This window comes from Peromyscus leucopus, chromosome 8b (assembly GCF_004664715.2).
Source record: "Peromyscus leucopus breed LL Stock chromosome 8b, UCI_PerLeu_2.1, whole genome shotgun sequence".
NCBI lineage: Eukaryota > Metazoa > Chordata > Mammalia > Rodentia > Cricetidae > Peromyscus > Peromyscus leucopus.
The window spans coordinates 66,929,912-66,952,865 of NC_051086.1; the positions used below are offsets into that span (position 1 = coordinate 66,929,912).

At 44.9% G+C, this 22,954-nt stretch overlaps 2 protein-coding genes across 3 annotated transcripts; both read left to right on the forward strand.

Annotated features, from left to right (window-relative positions):
* The first annotated feature begins 767 nt into the window (after positions 1–767).
* Positions 768–2,847, forward strand: LOC114707728 (C-C motif chemokine 4-like). Its single transcript, XM_028890549.2, has 4 exons — positions 768–932; positions 1,187–1,399; positions 1,896–2,010; positions 2,521–2,847. Exons 1-4 carry the CDS (start codon positions 821–823, stop codon positions 2,606–2,608), a joined length of 528 nt encoding a protein of 175 aa, XP_028746382.2. The 5' UTR covers positions 768–820; the 3' UTR covers positions 2,609–2,847.
* Positions 2,848–16,778: 13,931 nt separating this feature from the next.
* On the forward strand, positions 16,779–21,424 carry LOC114707726 (C-C motif chemokine 4-like). 2 transcript variants are annotated; one of them, XM_028890547.2, is made up of 3 exons: positions 16,779–17,068; positions 20,425–20,539; positions 21,058–21,424. In XM_028890547.2, the coding sequence occupies exons 1-3, from the start codon at positions 16,993–16,995 to the stop codon at positions 21,143–21,145; spliced, it is 279 nt and encodes a 92-aa protein (XP_028746380.1). In that variant the 5' UTR covers positions 16,779–16,992; the 3' UTR covers positions 21,146–21,424. The 2 variants fall into 2 exon arrangements, with proteins under 2 accessions (XP_028746380.1, XP_028746379.1); XM_028890546.2 differs by lacking the exons at positions 20,425–20,539; positions 21,058–21,424 and adding exons at positions 17,562–17,676; positions 18,166–18,532.
* The last annotated feature ends 1,530 nt before the right edge of the window (positions 21,425–22,954 follow it).

A 22,954-nucleotide genomic window follows, 5' to 3' on the forward strand; every position in this document is an offset into this window, starting at 1 on the left:
TTGCTTAGAGTAAGACTCCACCTCGAAGACCAAACATCCATTCATATCTACTATCTTCCTGTGCCCCAGAGAACGTGGCTCTGCATTCCCTCAGTCAAATGGAGATGATCACACTGGCTGATGTAGGCAGAGGCTCCTCCTTAGCCCAGTGAGCTGCAACCTTCCTCAGAACTCTCTACTTACACCTGAGGGACAGCTTTCATCCTCAGACTCTGATGCTCAGTTACTGTCTCTCATGTGCCACCCTATTCCACCTCATGGAACAGTTGTTTCCATCACTTTCCCTGCATCAAGAGGCTAAGATCTCCTTGATGGAAGAAGGAGGTTTTATTCGACCATCTCTGTCCTGACAAACAGCAGATGCACACACAGCCTTGGTAGGCTGCATCTCTACACAGGGCCCCAGAGGCTTGGAACATGAGGCATTTCCAAGTGACTACTAGAAAACACACAGCTGATTATGTGGGCTACACATTCTGCCTGCTGCACATACTCATCACTAGGTATCAAGCCTTATTTGTTTACTAGAACATTCTATGTCTGGGTCTCCCAAACTTGGTTTCATTTTCTGCCTCTCTTATCATTCCAGTAAAATCTCTCTCTCTCTCTCTCTCTCTCTCTCTCTCTCTCTCTCTCTCTCTCTCTCTCTCTCTCTCACCTTTGTCTGTCTGTCAGTCTCTCTCCCTCCATCTCTCTTTCTCTATCCCTTCCTTGTTCTACACAGGCTAAACCAACCCTTCTGAATTCTGCTGATCGGATGGTATGTTTATGTGTGGAAGAGTCTGCAGTGGTCAGTATCTTCTGTCTGTGCTCAAACCCCATGTTTGTTCCACAGATTCCAGACAATCTGGAAAGTCTGACATGGAGGCTCCACTGTCTGAGGTGCCCACCACCAAGTGCATTGAGTTCCTATCCACAGCCCGTGCTCGCAGGTGTGAACACTGCATCCTTCCTCTGGGGTTCACAATCACACACACCCCATCTCAGTCATTATGTTTGGTGTACCACTTCCCCCTCCAGCATGCACCCCACTTCTCCCCTCCAACTCCCTCCTTTCTCTTCCGTGATGTCACTGCTGGGGGAAGACAGTCTGTGAGGAACTCCTCACCCTCAGCCAATTTTAGTTTCCTTCTTGATACCATGACATCATCTTTACTTTACTCAAGATATTCCATTTTCCTCCCAGCACCCCACCTCTGTCCCAGGCCCAGAGGCCCTATAAAGAGGGGTTCCCAACTCAGATCAGCACAACACTCAGCCAGCTTCTGCAGCTTCTGGGCTCTGCAGTCTCAGCTCTGTTCCATCCTCTCCCCCAGCAACACCATGAAGCTGTGTGTGTCTGCTCTCTCTCTCCTGCTGGTCATGGCTGCCTTCTGGGCTCCAGCGCTTTCAGCACCAGGTAAGTGGACTCTGCCATGGCTGCTCCCTTGGAGACCCAGTGGGTTCAGTTTTCCAGCTGGGGCCAGACTAACAGTGGGGTTTGATCAGGGAACAAAAGGGAGCTGGAAGATTCCCCACTCTGCTGCTAACAGTAGAGACTACCAGACAGTCACTAATACTGAAGCTCCTGTTTCCTTAAGAATTAACAGCCAATAGAGGGAAATGGTGGGCTGGAAGCCAGATATTGAATTGGCTTTCTCTGTGGTTTAAGCTTGTCTGTCTCTATGACTTGATTTCCCTACCTGAAACATGAAGGAATGGAGAAGTGTTTTGAGACTAAATCCAGTTTCAATCTAGATTTTTTTCTCCTTTTCAAGGACTGTCTTTTTAGAGTAAAAGTCTCATTCTGGGTGGAGGACCATGCATTCAAGGGGCCATGTTTTGGGTTCTAGCAGTCCATAGGGAAGATCTAGAATGAATAGCAGCTTTGACCTTATCCTGGCTTTTTCTTCCAGTGGGTTCTGACCCTCCCACTTCCTGCTGCTTTTCTTACACTGCTCGGAAGCTTCCTCGAAACTTTGTGACCGATTACTATGAGACCAGCAGCCTTTGCTCCAAGCCAGCAGTGGTGTAAGTACACACTGGGGGGAGGGCAAGAGTCAGAAAGCGCCAGGTTCAGGTGAAAAGGCTAACAGAAGGGATCCAGTTATAAGTGTTGAAGCTGTGTCAAAGAACAGTGAGGTCATGAGGTAACTTTTTGAGTTCTTATAGAGGCTGAATAGTCATTAAAATGGCAGAAGAAGATAGGTACAGGCTATGAAATCAGAAACAGTCAAAACGATGCATACTTACATAGAAAAACCATTTAAAAGAACAATGAAAAACTGGGAGATATCATCATATTGATCACAAAGTCCACCGTTTCCTAACATAGGGAACCCCAGGGGCCATAGCTACCCACCCAGGGGTCAGAGTTCCAGGAAGTCTAGTGTCAGGGTAATGCAGGAAGTATCCCATCTACCATGGGTGCCCATAGAAACAATGATCAACAGAGTGAGATGCCTACCACCCAGGAAGGACAATGCTAGATGTCCTCTAAGGTACTATGGGATTCTCATCTGTCCTCTCCTTCTTCTATAGATTCCTCACCAGAAAAGGGAAGCAAGTCTGTGCGGATCCCAGCCAGCCCTGGGTCAATGAGTATGTGAATGACCTGGAGCTGAACTGAGCTGCAGGAGGAACCACTTCAGGGAAGGCCTCCTGAGCCCTGCCACTCCTCACTGAGAAGTGCCTTGCTCCTTCCATTCAGAATTCCTCTCCCCCTTCAAGTCTTTATATACACTGTGTTATTTTATTTGGTGTTATTTCTACTATTTATATTTAGTTAAAGGACATGTGTCTCCTATGGGGATGGTCCACCATTACTGTTTCTCTGCTATTGTGGATATGACCATGCAGTTGATTTCATATACTTTCATAATAAATCTTACTTAAAAATATAGTTCGTGATTATAAATTGATCTTCATTTGGGTTGAATCTGCCTGATGCTATTATGGATAAACTACAGTTTGCAGAAACAGTGAGATTGAGTAAATACTGAGTGAGACCTTCATGTGTCTTCTTGGCTACATGAACTCAAGACATTTCCTCAATGCTTCTAATGAGAATGGGAACACCTGTATGAGGGTCAGGACCGGTGCTTGTAGATTTGCTTGGGAAGCATCAGGAAAGAAGGATCCAGAGGAACAATGTTGATCATAGGGGTCATTAGATTGACATTCCAGAGGGAAACCATGACTGGGACAACAACACAAGACAGAGGGAAGGGATTTGGTTCAGTGATAAGGGGACTTCATTGTCTTATCACTGTGACATTAGAAAATCACTGTACCTTACTAGAGCTCATGTTTTCTGACCTGTAAAGTAGGGTAATAGTGCCCACTGTATTGAAATGTATACAGCACCCCAGATGGTTTATCTCCCTCTCTGAACCCCAGTTTGTGTCCCTGGGAAACAAGGATTTCTGAAGTTCATATTAGGTCATGGGTCAGCAACCTAAACCACATAACAAATGGTATGAAAAAGCTTAAGTGTCTGGTTTGGCTGTAAAATATAATATTAAATAGAAAATATAACAAAATAATTCTCAGCCACAAATTACTTCACCTAGGACAGAGAGAAATGTAGAATTGAATGAACAGTAGTTCTGATCAATTGTTCATAGACTGGTAGCGTGTTGGTAGGCCATCCAGTCTAACTCGTTGTGTGGAAACTGAGGTTAAAGACTGAGAAATAACCTGCCAAAGGCCACTCAGTGTGTGACACAGCGGCATTGCAGCTGATGTCAACCCCCAGGTCAGGACCTTGTACTGGTATCTTTCCTAGTGACACACTTCTGAGGTCCGCAGAAGGGATGACCCCCGAGTCATGTTTCTTAATCTTATAAACAATGTAGATGTAGAAGCTGGAAAGGGTAACAAAATGGTTTCTTCCCCCAGGCTGATGAAACTAATTTTGGACTTCTGATCCCTGCCCCCTGAAGTTTAAGGGATTTAATGTGTTTTGTTTTATGACACCAAGATTACCATGGCGTGTGATAGCAGTAATTGGAAACTGGTACAATTGATAGCTGAAGAGTCATTCACTGACAGTGGCAACCCCACAGGTGCAGAAGAGAATGGAACATTCTAGAAAATAAGCCAAACATCCCTAAAGAGTACTACAAGATAAGGTAGACATACTCCAAAGAGTTGGACTGCAGTGAAATAAGGCTCTGTTTCAACAGGTGTCGATGAGGGGTGATTCTTCCCCAAAGGTTCCTGACCCTCAGAGGGAATATCTCTTAAGGTTTCCTTGGCATAGTGGGAATCTTGAATTCTTAGCTGGACATGAATCCATCCTCTCACTTGCAGATGAGGCCTAGAGTAGAGTCATGGCCTATTTGTGTTGACATTATTGCTGAGAGAGCAGGGTTAGGACCAGGATCAGGATCTCCTCCTTCATAATTAGTTCTTGTTCCCATATGGCCCCACCCTGGGCAAACAGGGAAGGAGGAAGTCAGCTCCACAGAGGCGGGATCCCAGAATTTCTGGGGCAGTTCTATGAAGAAAGGTTTTACCCAGGAACAATAAAGGATGGGGCAATGTGGGACTCCACCTGCTGTATCGTGTAAAACTTTGGTTTCTCCCTGCTCCTCTTGGCCAGTGACCTCCTTTTCCAGTCTGCTATGAGATATCTTACGTGCTGGTTTGGTTTTGTGTTTTTTTTTTTGAACAGGGCCTAAACCTTTTATTTTTCATAACCTACATTTTTTTTTCAAATTAGACAGTTTTACACTGAATGACAAAAGGAAACTTAAATTACCTACAGTTTACATTAAGATTGATTCCAGTCTTAATGAAAAGTAAAACAGAAACAGAAACCCTCAGGCAATCTTCCACGTTACACTCCCACGTGACTCGCAGCTGTTAGCACTCCTGGAATCTTCGATTGTCTGCTGCTTTCCGTATAACAGGCTACAAAGCACACAAACCCACAACTACAGCTCACTCAGGACGCTGTCTGCCGCCCGCCCCGCCCGCCCGGCCGCCCGCGGGCTTGTCACCACAGCCCTGGTGCCTGGCGACCACACAAAACACGCAGGGATGGCGGAGGAGGGAAACGGCAAGAAGAGGGGGCACAGCCGGGCCGGGCCGGGCCGGGGACAGCAAAAAAGAGGGGGCACGGGCTTGGCAGCGGCAGCAGCTGATCCTTAAAATGCTGGTTTGGTTTTACATATGGACTTTCTCCAGGTCTCTAGGTCTGCAGTAGAGCCTGAAGAGAGGAGGCAGAGCAAGGGAAGGGACCTGTGGCTTCTACACAATGTCCACTTGCTAGTGTGTACAGCTCTCCTCCCTTAGGGCCTTCCTCCCGCACTCTCTTTCCAATAAGCATGGAGTGTGCAGGTATCCCTATGATATGGCATGGAATTCTCTGGGTATATGCTTGGGGCAAAATAGCTTGGTCACAGAGTTGTTCCAGTTTGCTTTTTAGTTTTGAGAAATTTCAAATTGATTTTTACAATATCTACATGAATTTACAAGCCTACCGTAGGAACCAGCCAAGGAGTCGACTAGGGTACCTTTGTCGGTGTGAGGCTGAGGAAAAACAGAGACGGAAGAATAGATGGAGACAGAAAAACCAGTGCTGGGAGGGCTTCTGGTCAATACCAAGCAAGCCCTGGGTTTATTTCCCAGCCAGCTTATATAAAAACTGAAAGGCTAAAGTGGAACAAAGCACAGCACAGGAGGTCTAGCCTGTCCTCGATTCAAGGAACAGGCAGTTTCGTCATCTCAAACATGTGGCACCGGCTACCATTAGCAGCCTGCCTAGAACGGGACATTTGCTAAATAATTAGTTCTTTCCCACAAGAGAATCAGACTTTCTCACAGCTCCTGTACTTTTTCTAGGAGCCTTATCAGAGCTTCTCTCAGCTTTTGAAGAGACTAGATTAAGCAAGATTTGAAGTCTTTTGGGTCAGAATAGACTTTAGCCTCAAGCTGAGTCACTGTGGGAAACTGAGTCACTGTGGGCTCCCACACCCTACCAACAATGTATAAAGGTTCCTTTCTCTTCACATCCTTTCTACACACACACACACACACACATACACACACACACACACACACACACACACACACACACACATTCCAACTTTTATTGTGTTTTTCAGATCCTGGAGTTTTCTAGAGTCAGTACATCTGCAACTAGGGACAGTTGATGTTTAGCCTTCCTATTGTTGTCTCTTTGAAGTATTTTTCTTTTTTTAATTTTTTTTATTATTAAGAAACTTCCTGTTCATTATACATACCAACAACAGATCCCTCTCCCCTCCCTCCCAGCCATCTGCTCCCAACCCACCCCCATTCCTACCTCCTCCAATGCAAGGCCTCCCATATGGAGTCAGCAGAGCCTGATACATTCAGTTGAGGCAGGTCCAAGCCCCTCCCCCTGAACCAAGGCCGTGCAAGGTGTCCCACCATAGGCAATGTGCTCCAAAAAGCCCTCTTAGGCACCAGGGATGGATCCTGATCCCACTGTCAGGGGCCTCTTAAACTGATCAAGCTATACAACTGTCTTGCCTATGCAGAGTGTCTAGTCCAGTCCCATGGAGGCTTCACAGCTATTGGTCCATAGTTCATGAGTTCCCACTAGTTTGGTTGGTTGTCTTTGTGCAATTCCCCATTATGATCTTCATGCCCTTAATCATGGAATCCTTCTTCTCTCTCTCTTTGACTAGACTCCTGGAGTTTGGCCTTGTACTTGGCTGTGGATCTCTGCATCTGCTTCTATCAGTTACTGGATGAAGGCTCTATGATGACATTTAGGGTATTCACCAATCTGATTACCAGGGAAGGCTAGTACAGTTACCCTCTCCACCCTTGTTGTAGTCTAAGGTGGGGTCGTGTGGTGATATTTTATTTGTGTTTTAATGAATAAAGCTTTACTGGAGATCAGAGGGGAAAAGCCAGCCATTGTAAGTAAACAAAGAAGTCAGGCAGTGGTAGCACACACCCTTAATCCTATCACTTAGCAGGCAGGATCTCTGTGTGTTCAAGGCCACACCAGGGAACAGAGCCAAGCATGGTGACACATGCCTATAATCCCAGTACCAACCATTGAGGTCTGGAGGTCTGTACAGACAGAAAGTGACAGAGATGTGTAGGAAGAGGAAGTGATGTAGCTAGACTAAGAGAGCCAATGAGAGAACAGAAAAGAAAAGGCATATAAACATGAGTATACAGGAAGAAGCTCTCTTTGGAAGGTGTGGAGTTGGTGAGGTGAGCTTAGCTCATAGTTTGTCCTATTCCTCTAATCTTTCTCTGGGGCTTTAACACAAATTTCTGTCTCCAAGTTTTTTATTTATTAAGACCATTTAGAAATTTGTCAACAGAATCATCCTTGTGAATTCCTGTAAACTTCCCTAGCTCTCAGTTTCTCTCTATCCCCATGATGTCTCCCTCTATCATGGTTTCTTTTTCATTTCTCTCCCACTCAGTCCCTGTTCCAGCTCGACTACCCCATTCCCTTATGTCCTCATCCCCTATCCCCTACCCTTCATTGCCTCTCCTCACCCCCAGTTTTCTCATGGAAATATCATCTATTTCCCCTTCCCACTGCAATGCATGCATCCCTCTTAGGGCTCTCCTTGTTAGCTAGCTTCTCTGGAGCTGTGGGTTGTCATCTGGTTATCCTTTACTTTACATCTAGTATCCACTTATGAGTGAGTACATACCATGTTTGTCCTCATGAGTCTGGGTGACCTCACTCAGGATGAAATTTTCTAGTTCCATCTGTTTGCCTGCAAATTTCATGATGCCTTTGTATTTTACTGCTGAGTAGTATTCCATTGTGTATATGTGCCACATTTTCTTTATCCATTCTTTGGTTGAGGGGCATCTAGGTGTTTCCAGGATCTGACTACTATGAAAAATGCTTCTATGAACATACTTGAGCATGTGTCCTTGTGGTATGATCAAGCAGTCCTTGTGTATATGCCCAAGAGTGGTATTGCTGGGTCTTGAGGTAGATCGATTGCCAATTTTCTAAGAAACCACCATACCAATTTTGAAAGTGTATGTACAAGTTTGCACTCCCACCAACAGTGGAGGAGTGTTCCCCTTGCTGGACATCCTCTCCAACAAAAAACTGTTATCAGTGTTTTTGATCATAGCCATTCTGACAGGTGAAAGATAATATCTTAGTGTTGTTTTGATTTGCATTTCCCTGATGACTAAGGATGTTGAGCAATTCCTTAAATGTCTTTCAGCCATTTGAGATTCTTCTGTTGAGAATTCTCTGTTTAGCTCTGTAGCCCATTTTTTAATTGGATTGTTCAGTATCTGGATGTCTAGTTTCTTGAGTTTTTATTTATTTTAGAAATCAACCCTCTATCAGATGTGGGGTTGATGAAGATCTTTTCCTATTCTGTAAGCTGTTTTGTCTTATTTACCATGTCTTTTGCCTTACAAAAGCTTCTCAGTTTCAGGAGGTCCCATTTATTAACTGTTGCTCTCAGTGTCTGTGCTACTGGTGTTATATTTAGGAAGTGGTCTCCTGTGCCAATGCATTCAAGACTACTTTCTACTTTCTCTTTGTCAGAGTCAGTGTAACTGGATGTATGTTGAGGTCTTTGATTCACTTGGACTTGAGTTTTGTGCATGGAGATAGATGTTCCACATGTTGACATCCAGTTATACCAGCACCATTTGTTAAAGATGCTTTCTTTTTTCCACTGTACAGTTTTGGATTCTTTGTCAAAAATCAGGAGTTCATAGGTATATGGGTTAATGGGAGGATCTTCAGTTTGATTCCATTGGTCCATGTGTCAGTTTTTATTAATTAAAGTATATCCAAACAAAAGAATGTGTTCCCCCAGCTCCATCCCCTATGCATCCCCCTTCCAGAGAATGACAGCTGTCACTCTTAGGAGTGCATTCAGACATTTGCAAACCTTCACAAAATGTCAGGAACCAGGACAATGTAAGAAACAAGAAGGGACCACTCACCTGGGCCTTAGCTTTGCTTTCTCAAATTTGTTCAAAAGTGGTTCAGCCTTCTCCCTAGAGCCCTCTGTGATAAAATTTAATTTAGACCTAAGCTTTAAAATGTTACTATTTCTTCCTTTTATTCAGCTCATTAAATAAGAGTTACTAGAAACATTCTTGGTAAATTTCACAAGACCGTCTTACTTCATGAGATTCTCTTGCATTTTATACTCAACAACTTTAATATACAAAAATCTCACTTTATTTTTTTCATAATTGAATCCAACTCCCCATCTCCATTTTGTCGGGTGGTAGACAATTTCATCTGGCTGACAAGATAAACATGGCTGCTTCCTAGTGCTTTTCCCTATTGAGAACAATCTCTTGCCTGTCTTTCTTCCCTTCTCCTACTCCTCCCACACAAGCCTGGATTCCGCTGGCATCTGATGAGAAGCCTCTCAGCACTTTGGGACACTGGATCAGCCCTGCTGATCTGTCGGTTACTTTACATGTCCTCTGAGGTCATGGTGCTGCTGTCCCTCTTGTCCCACTCAAGCCCCTCTGAACAAGCATGGTCCTAGCTATGACAACTAGGAACAAGGAACGGGCTAAACAAGTCATCATCAGTGATGAGAAGTAATAAGCAAGGGCTATAATAATCATAAGATCGAGGACACTGGAGGGCTCCTGGGAAACTCACTCTTTAGAAGGTGTTGGGATCAGGCTGTAATCAATCCTAAATACTCCATACTGTGTAAAACAATTGTCTTTCAGATTGTGTACTGCCTTGGGAGACTCCATTTTTATAAAAGTGGGTTGTGACTCTATTTTGAGAATGAAGAATGACTGTGAACCTGAGTAGGCACATGAATGGTGCCACCTGTCTGGCACCACCCACCCCACACAGGAGCAAACTGATTTACTTTTAAGAGTAGAAATAGTGACACTATAAATTTGTATGCATACAACAGAGGGGGAGAGTGAGTTACAGGCTCACAGGAGTGTCTCTTCAATCTGAAGGAAGGACTGGAAACACATGGAGCAAAGCATGTGACCAAACAAACCACCCCCCCCCCAATCCCTGAGAAGTAACCACACAGAATGAAATGACTTCAAAGCCAGCCACAGGATGACTGGGGCATTCCTGCAGCTGTTGGTGTTTTACTACTACAGCTCCTTCTCTGAGAGTCTCTAACTGGGACAGCAACAGTCAGGCACTCTACTTGGGGACTAGGGACACTGCATTTTCTCCTGTGGCTCCCATCCCTTCTCTGCTCTCTCATGCAACCTTCTTTAAAGACTTGACTTACAGAAAAGCATTGATTAAAAATGACCAAGGCAACCTATTGAAGAAAGAGTTTCAGACAGTGAGTCCATGACCATCATGGTGGGGAGCTTGGCAGCAGGCTGACAGGCATGACGCTGGAGCAGCAGCTGAAGGCTTACATCTTGACACACAATCATGAAGGAGAGAACAGGCTAACTGGGAATAGTGTGGTCCTTTGAAAACTCCAAGCATGTGCCCAGTTATACATCTCCTCCAACAAGGCCACACCTCCTAATCATTCTACAAAAGCCCCAACAACTAGGAACCAAGTATTCAAATGTATAAGCCCATTGGGACCCTTATCATCCAAACGCCCACATCCTTCAAGGTATGTCCAAGGGAGTGAGTGAGTTTCCAGGGAACTTTGCGGGGACAGTCTCATGTTGCTTTGTCCGCTGACTGGACACAAGAGACTGGATGTGTCCAAAAGAAAGAACTGGAAGTAAATGGCATCAGGAAACTGGGTTACATGATCTGGGGGTTGGGGACACTATTAGAAGCCCACATCCAAACAACAATCAGCTGCCCAACCTACACAACAATAACATAGATCAGTCCTATGCAGGCTCCTTGGATATTGGTTCTGTCTCTGTGCGTCCCTATTAGCCCAGGCTAGTGGGTTCTGTGTGTTTGCTTGTGCTGTCCCATCTGACTCCTATATTCCTTCCTCCTCTTCCTTTGTAGGATTCCCTGAGCTCCACCTAATGTTTGGCTGTGAGTCCCTGAATCTGCTCCATCAGTTGAAGGGTGAAGCCTCTCTGATTGCTATTGGGCTTAGCACCAGTCTATAAGTATAGCAATCATTTCATTGACTTTGTTTCCAGTCATGTTTGGTTCTATCCTAGGTCTGTGGCCTATCCAGCCTCTGGGTTTGGCCCTCCAGGCAGTGTCAGGCATAGGCTCCATCTCATGACGTGGTTCTTAAGCTAGACCAGTCAGGGGTTGGCCACTACCACTATTTGAATGCCATGTTTACATGTTTAAAGCCACCTAGCACATCTTGTAGGCAGGACATATTGTAAGTCAAAGGTTTTGTAGCTGGATTGGTGTCCCAGTCCCTCCACTGAAGACTTGCCTTGTTACAGGAGATGTCTAGTTCAGTCCCCATATCCTCCATTGCTAGTAGTCCTAGCTAGGGTCACCCTTGAACATTCCTGGGAGTTTCCATTGCACTAGTTTTCTAGCTCCTCTCTGAGAAGCCCTTCCCCAATTCTAGTTGTCCTCTCCCAGTACTGTCTCCCTCCATCCTCCCCAACCTGTTCCTGTATCTATCTCTTATCCCCATTATTTATTCTATTTCCTTCCTCCTGGGAGATTCACACACACACACACACACACACACACACACACACACACACACACACACGATTGAGCCCTCCTTGTTATTATTAATCTTTAAAAGGAAGAAACAGAAAGAGGAGGGGCAGAAGGAGGAGGAGGAAGAAGAGGAGGAGGAGGAAGAGGAGGAGGAGAACAAGGAGTAGGAAGAGGAGGAGGAGGAAGAGGAGGAGGAGGAGGAGAAAAAGAAGAAGAAGCTGAGGCGCCATATTGCTCACATGCCCACTGCTGAGGTCAGCCCTCTGAGTTACTCAGCAGGGCCACAATCAACAAACTAGAAGCAGGATTTCCTCCCAGCTTTGCCAAAGTGCTCTTGCTAAACCCCAGACTGTTTGCTCTTCCGGTGACATTCCTCAAGTCCATTTGTTGTTGCTTCCACTGACATGGAAACTTCCCTGTGACCTGGCCCAAGCCTGCCTACCTGGCTTTCAAACTGTTTTCAGACTTCCTGAACACCAAGACCATGCCCCTGGGAACTGCCCAGGGCTGTCTGTGATGAGGGCCAACTTGACAAGGCAGAGTATACTTTTTCTGCAAAGCCCAGGGCAGAGTGAAACACCTAGGGCACAAGTCCATCCCATGGTAGCCATGGGGATCCTTATTTAAGTCAATAAAGAAAATTACATATAATTTCACACTTAAAAAAGATTTATTTATTTTATGTATATATGGGTGTTTTGTCTGCATGTCTGTCTGAACACCAGAAGAGAGAACTAGACCCCATACAGTTACAGACAGTTGTGAGCTGCCATGTGGGTGCTGAGAATTGAACCTGGGTCCTCTGGTAGAGCAGTCAGTGCTCTTAACCACTGAGCCATCTGTTCAGCCCCCAATACCTCCATTCCTTAAATGTAAATCAGTTGCTCCTCTCCCATTCCTGCTGCACCCCATCCTTCCCTGGTGCCTCTCTGCTCTTACATCACATGTGTCTGTGTGCTGCACCACCCCCATCCATCTCCTTGAAGACTACTATTAAAATTACCAAACTTCTAAGATTAGAGAGAGAGAGAGAGAGAGAGAGAGAGAGAGAGAGAGAGAGAGAGAGAGAGAAAGTTGATGGATTATATTAGTCAAAATCATGTGACCCTAGAGACTGTGGCATACTGACAGGACATGGTATTAAATTTTTAACAGAAATTTGTAATGAAGCAAGTTTCCTTTTCAGACTTACTTCTCTTAGAGCCAGACTTCCTTGGTTTCATTTCCAAATCTGTGGTGTATCAGCTGTTTTTTTTTTCTTTTTCTGTAGATTACCTACCCCTCTGTGCTCAGTGCCTATTTGTGTAACAGAAACAAAAAATGACACCCACTTCAAAGGACCACTAGGAGAATTAAACAGATTAGTACTTAGGATAGTACTGGCTCATGGTAAGTGCTATGTTAAGTGTTAACCACAGTTCCTATCATTTACATGTTTTTGTAAATCCCCAGTTCTTTTTAATCTCCCATTTTTTAATCAAAAATAATTTTATATTGAAATGCAGACTTTACATGTTGACAGGCATATGTAATATTTTAATCTGTATAACTGTATGATGTCCAAATCAGGGTCTGCATCTCTATCAGGCAATTCCATGGTGGTGAAAACATTCACAATCCTTTCTTCTTACTCTGTTGAAACATACAGTTCATTTCCATTGTCTTTATCTGCCCTACTGTGAAAAAGGCATAATAAATACATCTCACTTAGAAGAGCACATTTTTCCTGGATAACCAACACCTACTCTCTGACTAGATAATCACCCTTCAGTTCTCAGCTCAGTTTAGAGAAAAGTTCAAGCAATCAAATGGATGAACCTACCTAAGAACTAGACTCATTAAATACAAATGTTAGTACTTCCAGGCCGTGGGATGCCAAGTATTCATCAGTGCTGTATTTCAGTAAAGACTAAGTCTTTAGCAACTCTGGTGAATATTAACTAACAATGTGAAGACATGTTGATGTGAGAAAGTACTATTAAGTACTAACAGCTAGGTACCTATGATTGAAAATTTTTAGTCTTAAGTATTAAATCTTGAGAATTTTAAGATTCAAGTTTTCCTATATTCGTAAAATTTTTATAGCAACCATGCATATTTTTGGTAAAAGAAAAACAACCTAATGAAATTTTTTGAAAAAAATCATTTCACATTTTTATCTTTTATTTATTCTTTGATGCTTTGACATGTGTATACATGGATCCTATCCACCACTAATTCCCCTTACCCCAGTGATAATCGCTCAACATGCACCTTCCCCAACCCTGTCATGCCTCTCCCCACCTCTCCCCTATGTTCACCCCCTTCCCCAACCCTCCCAAAACCTCTCTACTCTCTTCCCACACCTCTTCTCCCTCCCTCTGGTAACCCACTGAGTCTATGAGTTCCTACCTGACAACGTTCTGACTGCTTTGTTGGCTTGACCCTAAGCCGATCTGGTGGAGGCAGCCATAATTGCAATGAGTTCACGAGTACAAGAGCCAAGACATCGTGCACCACATTCCTCCCACCCTCTGGCTGGTGCACTCTTGCTGTCCCTCTTCTCAGGACTCATGTTTTTGGGAGCCTCTATCAACACTTTGCAGCCACCATTTATAATAGGAACCTCCAACACTGACACACTGCCTGTCACATAGTAGGTGCTCAGTAAACCTTTACAGGATCTCCAACACTGATACAGCACCTGTCACATAGTAGGTGCTCAGTAAAGCTTACAGAACCTCCAACACTGACACACTGCCTGTCACATAGTAGGTGCTCAGTAAAGCTGTACTGGATTGTTGTCTTGTCTCAGGGGAATGGGAAGAGGGCAGACTCACATGTACAAGATCAAAGGGAGAGACTTCCTAAGAAATGCAGAAAGTTTCCTGAATCCACCAAATACTGGTGAGACTGGAGCTTCCCTCAGGAAGGTAACACCTTCTGAAGTCACTGCCCTCCACCCCAGACAGCCTGACAGCAGAGGAGCAGCCTGTGCTGGTGACTAAGGACTGGTGGCCAGGGTCTGGAGACTGCTGATGAGCTCCTTCAGCTGGTGCACTCTGCTACAGATACCATTCTGAACCTGCACTCTGCATATCTGTCCACTTGTCTCTTCCATTCACAATCCAACGTCTGCTCCCATTTCCCCAAAGTGACTTAGATACCACACTGACAATATCGCTTCTTAGTGTATTGTTGTTGCAAAATGGCTCTGTGTCCCAGCTCACCTTGGCTCTCCTGTTTCAGTAACACCCTAGTTCCAAGCATGCTCCCACTCTGGACCCACAATCCTCATCAGTCTCCCTTACGGTCTTAATGCTCAGGCTGCCTGCAGGAGAGGCCAGCCTACCCACATGGACATATCTTCTGCTTCCTCCAGGAATCTTTAATCTCTCCCAAGAGTCTACTGCCCTCTGGTACCCTGTAGACAGTCATAAGACTCAAGTTCCCACTTTCCAAGAGTTGACAACTGCTGGAAGAAAGGACCAGTATGAAGTCTCTGCCCCATGCCACTGGTTTAAGAGAGTCCTCTGCATACCCCAGTTTTTCTGTCTGTAACATGAAGGCAATGTGATGTAGTGTGAGACTCGCTCCAATTCTAATCTTCTAGAATAGTCTTCACCTTCTCTGAGGATGCTCTGCTCACATTAAGTCTCTACCTCACAGACCAATCATTCATTCACATCTGCCATCTGCTTGTGCCCCAGAGCAGGCGGCTCTGATTACCTCAATCAAATGGAGATGATCACTCTGGCTGATGTAGGCAGAGGCTTCTCCTTAGCCAGTGAGTTTCAACCTTCCTCAGAACTCTCTACCTGCACCTGAGGGACAGCCTTCATCCTCAGACCCTGAAGCCCCGTTACTCTCTCTCATGTGCCACCTTGTTCCACCTCATGGGACAGTTGTTTCCATCACTGTTCCTGCATCAAGAGGGCTTCTTCTTCAGGGAAGGAGGAGGCTTTATTCCACCGTCTCTGCCCTGACAAAGAGGAAATGAATAGGAAGTCGGCCGAATTGAAATGCCATGGAAAATGAGGTCCATGTGGACCAAGAGACAAGACACAAGCCCTTGATGTGTGACCATGAAGCTGCATCACCCTGAAAGGGCATGAGACAGACTAGCTTGTGGGCTGTCAGTGAACCCAAAACACAAGATCTGGGGAGGTGAGCGACGAGGCTGAGGGCAGAAAGAGCAGCAGAGATGAGGGAGTGTGGTCTGGGCTTTGGGAGAAGAGGAAGAATAGGGTGGGACAAATTTGTACTTTGAGAAATGAACATGGAGGACCACAGGATGCTGCCCTGCCCCTCCCAGCTTTTCACTTGGAAGCACTGAAGAGGCCTGGCTCCCTCTTCACTCCTTTGTTTTCTTTCTCCAACAAGAGCATGCTGCAGTGTGAGGTCTGTGAAGTCGAGCTTGTGAAGTAGAGTAATTGAGGTAAAGGTGAGCAAGACTGGGTCCATCATCCAGTTTCCCTTACTTGCACTACCTTGAGTCTGACTGCACCCACGGCCTTGGTATGCTGCATCTCCTACACAGCTCCCCAGAGGCTAGAAACATGAGGCATTTCCTAGGGACTGATTAGAAAACATGTATCTGCTTAGGAGGGCTACACATTGTGTCTGCAGCACATACTCATCATTAGGTATCAATCCTTATTTGTGTACTAGAACATTCTTTGGGTCTCCCAAACTTGGTTTCATTTTCTGCCTCTCTTATCATTCCAATAAAAATCTCTCTTTCTCTCTCTCTCTCTCTCTCTCTCTCTCTCTCTCTCTCTCTCTCTCTCTCTCTCTCTCTCTCTCTCTCTTCCTCCCTCTCTCCCTCTCTCTCTCCCTATCCCTTCCTTGTTCTACATAGCCTAAACCAAACCTTCTGAATTCTATGAATTCTACTGATCAGATGCTATTTTTGTGTGTGGAAGAGTCTGGAGTAGCCAGCGTCTTCTGTCTGTGTTCACACCCCATGTTTGTTCCTCAGATTCCAGACAATCTGGAAAGACTGACATGGAGGCTCCACTGTCTGAGGTGCCCACCACCAAGTGCCGTGAGTTCCTATCCACAGACCTTGCTAGGAGGTGTGAACACTGCATCCGTCCTCTGGGGTTCACAAACACACACAGCCCATCTCAGTCATTATGTTTGGTGTACCACTTACCCCTCCAGCATACACCCCATTTCTCCCCTCCAACTCCCTCCTTTCTCTTCCGTGATGTCACTGTGGGGAAAAACAATCTGTGAGGAACTCCTCACTTTTGCCAACTTCAGTTTCCTTCTTGATACCATGACATCATCTTACTTAGGATATTCTGTTTTCCTCCCAGCACCCCACCTCTGTCCCAGGTCCCAGAGTCCCTATAAAGAGAAGTTCCCAGCTCAGATCAGCACAACACTCAGCCAGCTTCTGCAGCTTCTGGTCTCTGCAGTCTCAGCTCTGTTCCATCCTCTCCCCCAGCAACACCATGAAGCTGTGTGTGTCTGCTCTCTCTCTCCTGCTGGTCGTGGCTGCCTTCTGGGCTCCAGCGCTCTCAGCACCAAGTAAGTGGGCTCTGCCATGGCTGCTCCCTTGGAGACCCAGTGGGTTCAGTTTTCCAGCTGGGGCCAGACCAACAGTGGGGTTTGATCAGGGGACAAAAGGGAGCTGGAAGATTCTCCACTCTGCTGTTAACAGTAGAGACTACCAGACAGTCACTAATAGTGAAGCTCCTGTTTCCTTAAGAATTATCAGCCAATAGAGGGAAATGGTGGGCTGGAAGACAGATATTCTGAGGCTTTCTCTGTGGTTAAAGCTTGTCTGTCTCTATGACTTGATTTCCCTACCTGAAACATGAAGGAATGAAGAGGTGTTCTGACTCAATCCAGTTTCAATCTTGCAGATTTTTTCCTTCTTCAAGGACTATCTTTCTAGAGTAAAAGTCTCATTCTGGTTGGAGGACCATGCATCCAAGGGCATTGTTTAGGGTTCTAGTAGTCCATAGGGAAGATCTAGAATGAATAGCAGCTTTGACCTTATCCTGGCTTTTTCTTCCAGTGGGCTCTGACCCTCCCACTTCCTGCTGCTTTTCTTACACTGCTCGGAAGCTTCCTCGAAACTTTGTGACCGATTACTATGAGACCAGCAGCCTTTGCTCCAAGCCAGCAGTGGTGTAAGTACACACTGGGTGAGGTCAAGACTCAGAAAGCGTCAGGTTCAGGTGAAAATGCTAACGGAAGGGATCCAGTTCTGAGGTCATGAGGTCACTTTTTGAGTTCTGATAGTGACTGAATGGTCACTAAAATGGGTGGTGGCTCTTGGAGATAAAGGTATACAAAGTGCATGAAATCAAAAACAGTCAAAATGTTCTACTTACATAGAAAGACCATTTCAAAGAGCAATGAAAACTTGGGAGACATCATCATATTGATCATGAAACTCCATTTCCTAATATAGGGAACCCCTGGATCACAGCTACTTACCCAGGGAACAGAGTTCCAGGAAGTCTAGTGTCAGGGTAATGCAGGGAGGATCCCCACGACCATGGTTGCCCATAGAAGCAATGCTCAAGCAGAGAGAGATGCCTACCACAGGCAAAGGACAGTGCTAAATGTCCTCTAAGGTACCATGGGATCTCACCTGACCTCTCCTTCTTCTATAGGTTACTGACCAGAAAAGGGAAGCAAGTCTGTGCTGACCCCAGCCTGCCCTGGGTCAAGGAGTATGTGAATGACTTGGAGCTGAACTGAGCTGCAGGAGGAACCACTTCAGGGAGTGCCTCCTGGGGTCTGACACTCCTCATTGAGAAGTGCCTTGCTTCTTCCATTCAGAATTCCTCTCTCCCTTCTTAATCAAGTCTTTATATAGACTTTGTTATTTTATTTGGTGTTATTTCTACTATTTATATTTAATTAAAGGACATGTGTCTCCCATGGGGATGGTCCACCATTAGGGTTCCTCAGCTATTCTGGATCTGATCATGTAGTTGATCTCATGCATTTTCATAATAAACTCTTTTTTAAAATGTAGTTGGTGATTTAAAATTGATCTTCATTTGGTTTAAAAATGCCTGGTGCTATTATGGATAAGCTACAGTTTGCAAAAGCAATGGTCATGAGTAAATATGGAGATCTTAACATGTCCTCTTGTCTACATGGACTCAGGACATCCTCGCAATGCTTCTAATGAGAATGCTAACAACTGTATGAGGATGGGGACCAGGGCCTACAGTTTTTCAGATTAAGAAACAGACACAGGGAGAAGGATTCTCTGAGGCTTGTAGATTTGCTTGGGAAGCATCAGGAGAGCATGATCCAGAGGGACAATGTTGATCCTAAGGGTCATTAGATTGACATTCCAGAGGGAAACCGTGACTGGGACAACAACACAAGACAGAGGGAAGGGATGTGGTTCAGTGATAAGGGGACTTCATTGTCTTATTATCACTGTGACTTTAGAAGATCACTTTACCTTATTAGAGCTCGTTATCTGACCTGTAAATGGGGTAATAGTGCCCACTGTATTGGAATGTATAAAGAACCCCAGAAGGTTTATCTCTCTCTTGAACACCAGCTTGTGTCCCTGGGAAACAAGGATTTCTGGAGTTCATATTAGCTCATGTGTCAGTGACCTAAACCATAAAGCAAATGGGATTATAGAGCCTAAGAGTCTGGTTTGGCTGTAAAACATCGTGGACCCAAGCCATGACTACTTAAAAATTCTCAGTCACACTTACTCCACCTAGGACAGAGAAAAATGTAGAATTGAATGAACAGTAGTTCTTCTCAATGGTTCATAGACTGGCAGTTTGTTTGAGCTGGGAAAGACCCCTTAGGCCATCCAGTCTAACTCTCATTTTGTGGAAACTGAGGTTAAAGACAGAAATAACTTGCCAAAGGCCACTTAGTGTGAGGCAGAGCGACACTGCAGCTGATGTCACCCCAGTCCTAGTGACACACTTCTGTAGTCCCCATACAGATATTTCCTGAGTATCATAGACAAGGAGAAGACGGCCTTGAAAGACATTTCATCATTGCCTACTGCATGAAAGTGTAACCGGATCCTCTTCTCTGGGCCAACAAGCAGAATTCCTCCCTTGTGCCACTGTCAGCCACTCCTGGCATCCAGTCTACTCCATAGCAAGGGACCTAGAGTAGGTCTGAGAGATGGGGACTAAGAACTGTTGGCTTCTAGTTTTCTATCTCTAGATTTGAGCTGTCCAAAATGCTAGCACTGGCCAGAGTGCCTACTTGAATTTCAATGACATTCAACTAGAATAAAATTGAGTTCTGCCTCTCAGTCACACTATTCACAAGCATTGGTGGCTACCATGTTAGAAAGGACTAGTGTAGAACCTGTCCAGAATCCACCAGTCATTACAGAAAGCTTCGTTGCATGGCACATTCCCAGCAAACTGACCAGGTAAGTGGACTCTGCCATGGCTGCTCCCTTGGAGACCCAGTGGGTTCAGTTTTCCAGCTGTGGCCAGACCAACAGTGGGGTTTGATCAGGGGACAAAAGGGAGCTGGAAGATTCCCCACTCTGCTGTGAGCAGTAGAGACTACCAGACAGTCACTAATAGTGAAGCTCCTGTTTCCTTAAGAATTAACAGCCAATACAGGGAAATGGTGGGCTGGAAGACAGATATTGAATTGGCTTTCTCTGTGGTTTAAGCTTATCTGTCTCTCTGCCTTGATTTCCCCACCTGAAACATGAAGGAAGTGAGAGGTGTTCTGAGACTCCATCCAGTTTCAGTCTTCTAGGATTTTTTTCCTTCTTCGAGGGCTGTCTTTCTAGAGTTAAAGTCTCATTCTGGGTGGAAGACCATGCATTCAAGGGACCATGTTTTGGGTTCTAGCAGTCCATAGGGAAGATCTAGAATGAATAGCAGCTTTGACCTTATCCTGGCTTTTTCTTCCAGTGGGTTCTGACCCTCCCACTTCCTGCTGCTTTTCTTACACTGCTTGGAAGCTTCCTCGAAACTTTGTGACGGATTACTATGAGACCAGCAGCCTTTGCTCCAAGCCAGCAGTGGTGTAAGTACACACTGGGGGGAGGTCAAGACTCAGAAAGGGCCAGGTTCAGGTGAAAAGGCTAACAGAAGGGATCCAGTTATAAGTGTTGAAGCTGTGTCAAAGAATAGTGAGGTCATGAGGTAACCTTCTGAGTTCTGATCCGGTCACTAAAATGGGTGGTAGCTCTTGGAGAGGAAGATATCCAGAGGCCATGAAATCAGAAAATGGCAAAATGATGCATACTTACGTAGAAAGACCATTTCACGGAGCCATGAAAAATTAAGAGACATCATCATATATATTGATCATAAAACCCACCATTTCCTAATATGGAAAACCCCTGGGCCCACCGCTACCCACTCAGGGACAGAGTTCCAGGAAGTCTAGTGTCAGGGTTATCCAGGAAGGATCTTATCTACCATGGTTGCCCATAGAAGCAATGCTCAAGCAGAATGAGATGCCTACCACAGGCCAATAACAGTGTTAAATGTCCTCTGAGGTCCCATGGGATTCTCATCTGTTCTCTTCTTCTTCTATAGATTCCTCACCAGAAAAGGGAAGCAAGTCTGTGCTGACCCCAGCCTGCCCTGGGTCAAAGAGTATGTGAATGACTTGGAGCTGAACTAAACTGCAGGAGGAACCACTTCAGGGAAGGCCTCCTCAGCCCTGACACTCCTCATTGAGAAGTGCCTTGCTCCTTCCATTCAGAATTTCTCTCCCCCTTCTTAATCAAGTATTTATATAGACTTTGTTATTTTATTTGGTGTTATTTCTACTATTTATATTTAGTTAAAGGACATGTGTCTCCCATGGGGATGGTCCACCATTACTGTTTGTCTGCTATTGTGGATATGACCATGTAGTTGATTTCATATACTTTCATAATAAATCTTACTTTAAAATATAGTTTGTGATTTTAAATTGATCTTCATTTGTGTTGAAACTGCCTGGTGCTATCATGGATAAAATACAGTTTGTAAAAGCAGTGAGAATGAGTAAATACTGAGATCTTAATGTGTCTTCTTGTCTACATGGACTCAAAACATCTCCTCTTTGCTTCTAATGAGAATGGGAACAGCTGTATGAGGGTGGGGACCGGTGCCTACAGTTTTACAGATTAAGAATCAGACACAGGGAGAAGGATTCTCTGAGGCTTGTAGATTTGCTTGGGAAGCATCAGGAAAGCATGATCCAGAAGAACAATGTTGAACCTAAGGGTCATTAGATTGACATTCCAGAGGGAAACCGTGACTGGGACAACAACACAAGTCAGAGGGAAGGGATGTGGTTCAGCGATAAGGGGACTTCATTGTTTTACTATCACTGTGACATTAGAAGAGTCACTTTATCTTACTAGAGCTCAAGTTTTCTGACCTGTAAATGGGGTAATAGTGCCCACTGTTTTGGAATGTATAAAGCACCTCAGTTGGTTTATTTCCCTCTCTGAACTCCAGCTTGTGTCCTTGTGGGAAACAAGGATTTTTGAAATTCCTATTAGCTCATGAGTCAGGAACCTAAACCACATAGCTAATGGGATGACAAAGTTTAAGTTTCTGGTTTGGCTATAAAACATCGTGGACCCAAGCAATGACTACTTAACAATTCTCAGCCACATTTACTCCACCTAGGACAGAGAGAATTGAATGAACAGTAGTTCTGATGAATAGTTCATAGACTGGCAGTGTGTTGGAACTGGAAAAAGACCCCTTAGACCATCCAGTATAACTCCCATTTTGTGGAAACTGAGGTTAAAGACTGAGAAATAACTTAAGAAAGGCCACTCAGTGTGTGGCAGAGTGGTATTGCAGCTGATGCCAACCCCCAGGTCTGTACCCTGTACTGGGTATCTTTTCTAGTGACACACTTCTGTAGTCCCCTTAGGGATTATTCTCTGAGTAACATAGACAAGTTGAAGATGGCCTTGAAAGACATTTCATCATTGCCTACTGCATAAAAGTGTAACGGCATCCTCTTCTCTGAGCCAACAAGCACATTTCCTTCCTTGTCCCACCCTCAGCCACTCTTAGCATCCAGGCTGCTCCATAGCAAGGGACCTAGAGCAGGTCTGGGAGGATGGGGACTTAGAATCGTTAGCTTCTGGATTCCTTTGTCTAGATTTGAGCTGTCCAAATTCTTGGCACTGGCCATAGTGCCTACTTACATTGCAATGAAACACAACTAGAATAAATTGAATTCAGCTTCTCAGTCACACCATTCCATGTTAGAAAGGACTAGTGTAGAACCTGCCCAGAACTGCCAGTCATTACAGAAAGCCTTGTTCCACAGTACCTTTCCACCAATCCTGGCTTAAAGTTGAGTGGTTGTCAGGAATATCCGGGCAGCCTAGAAGGTTATATAAATAGATTCAGAGGTAGACAACTTCCATTCTGAGTGGACAGGACAGCAGAGAGAACTGAGACAAGGTACAGATCACCA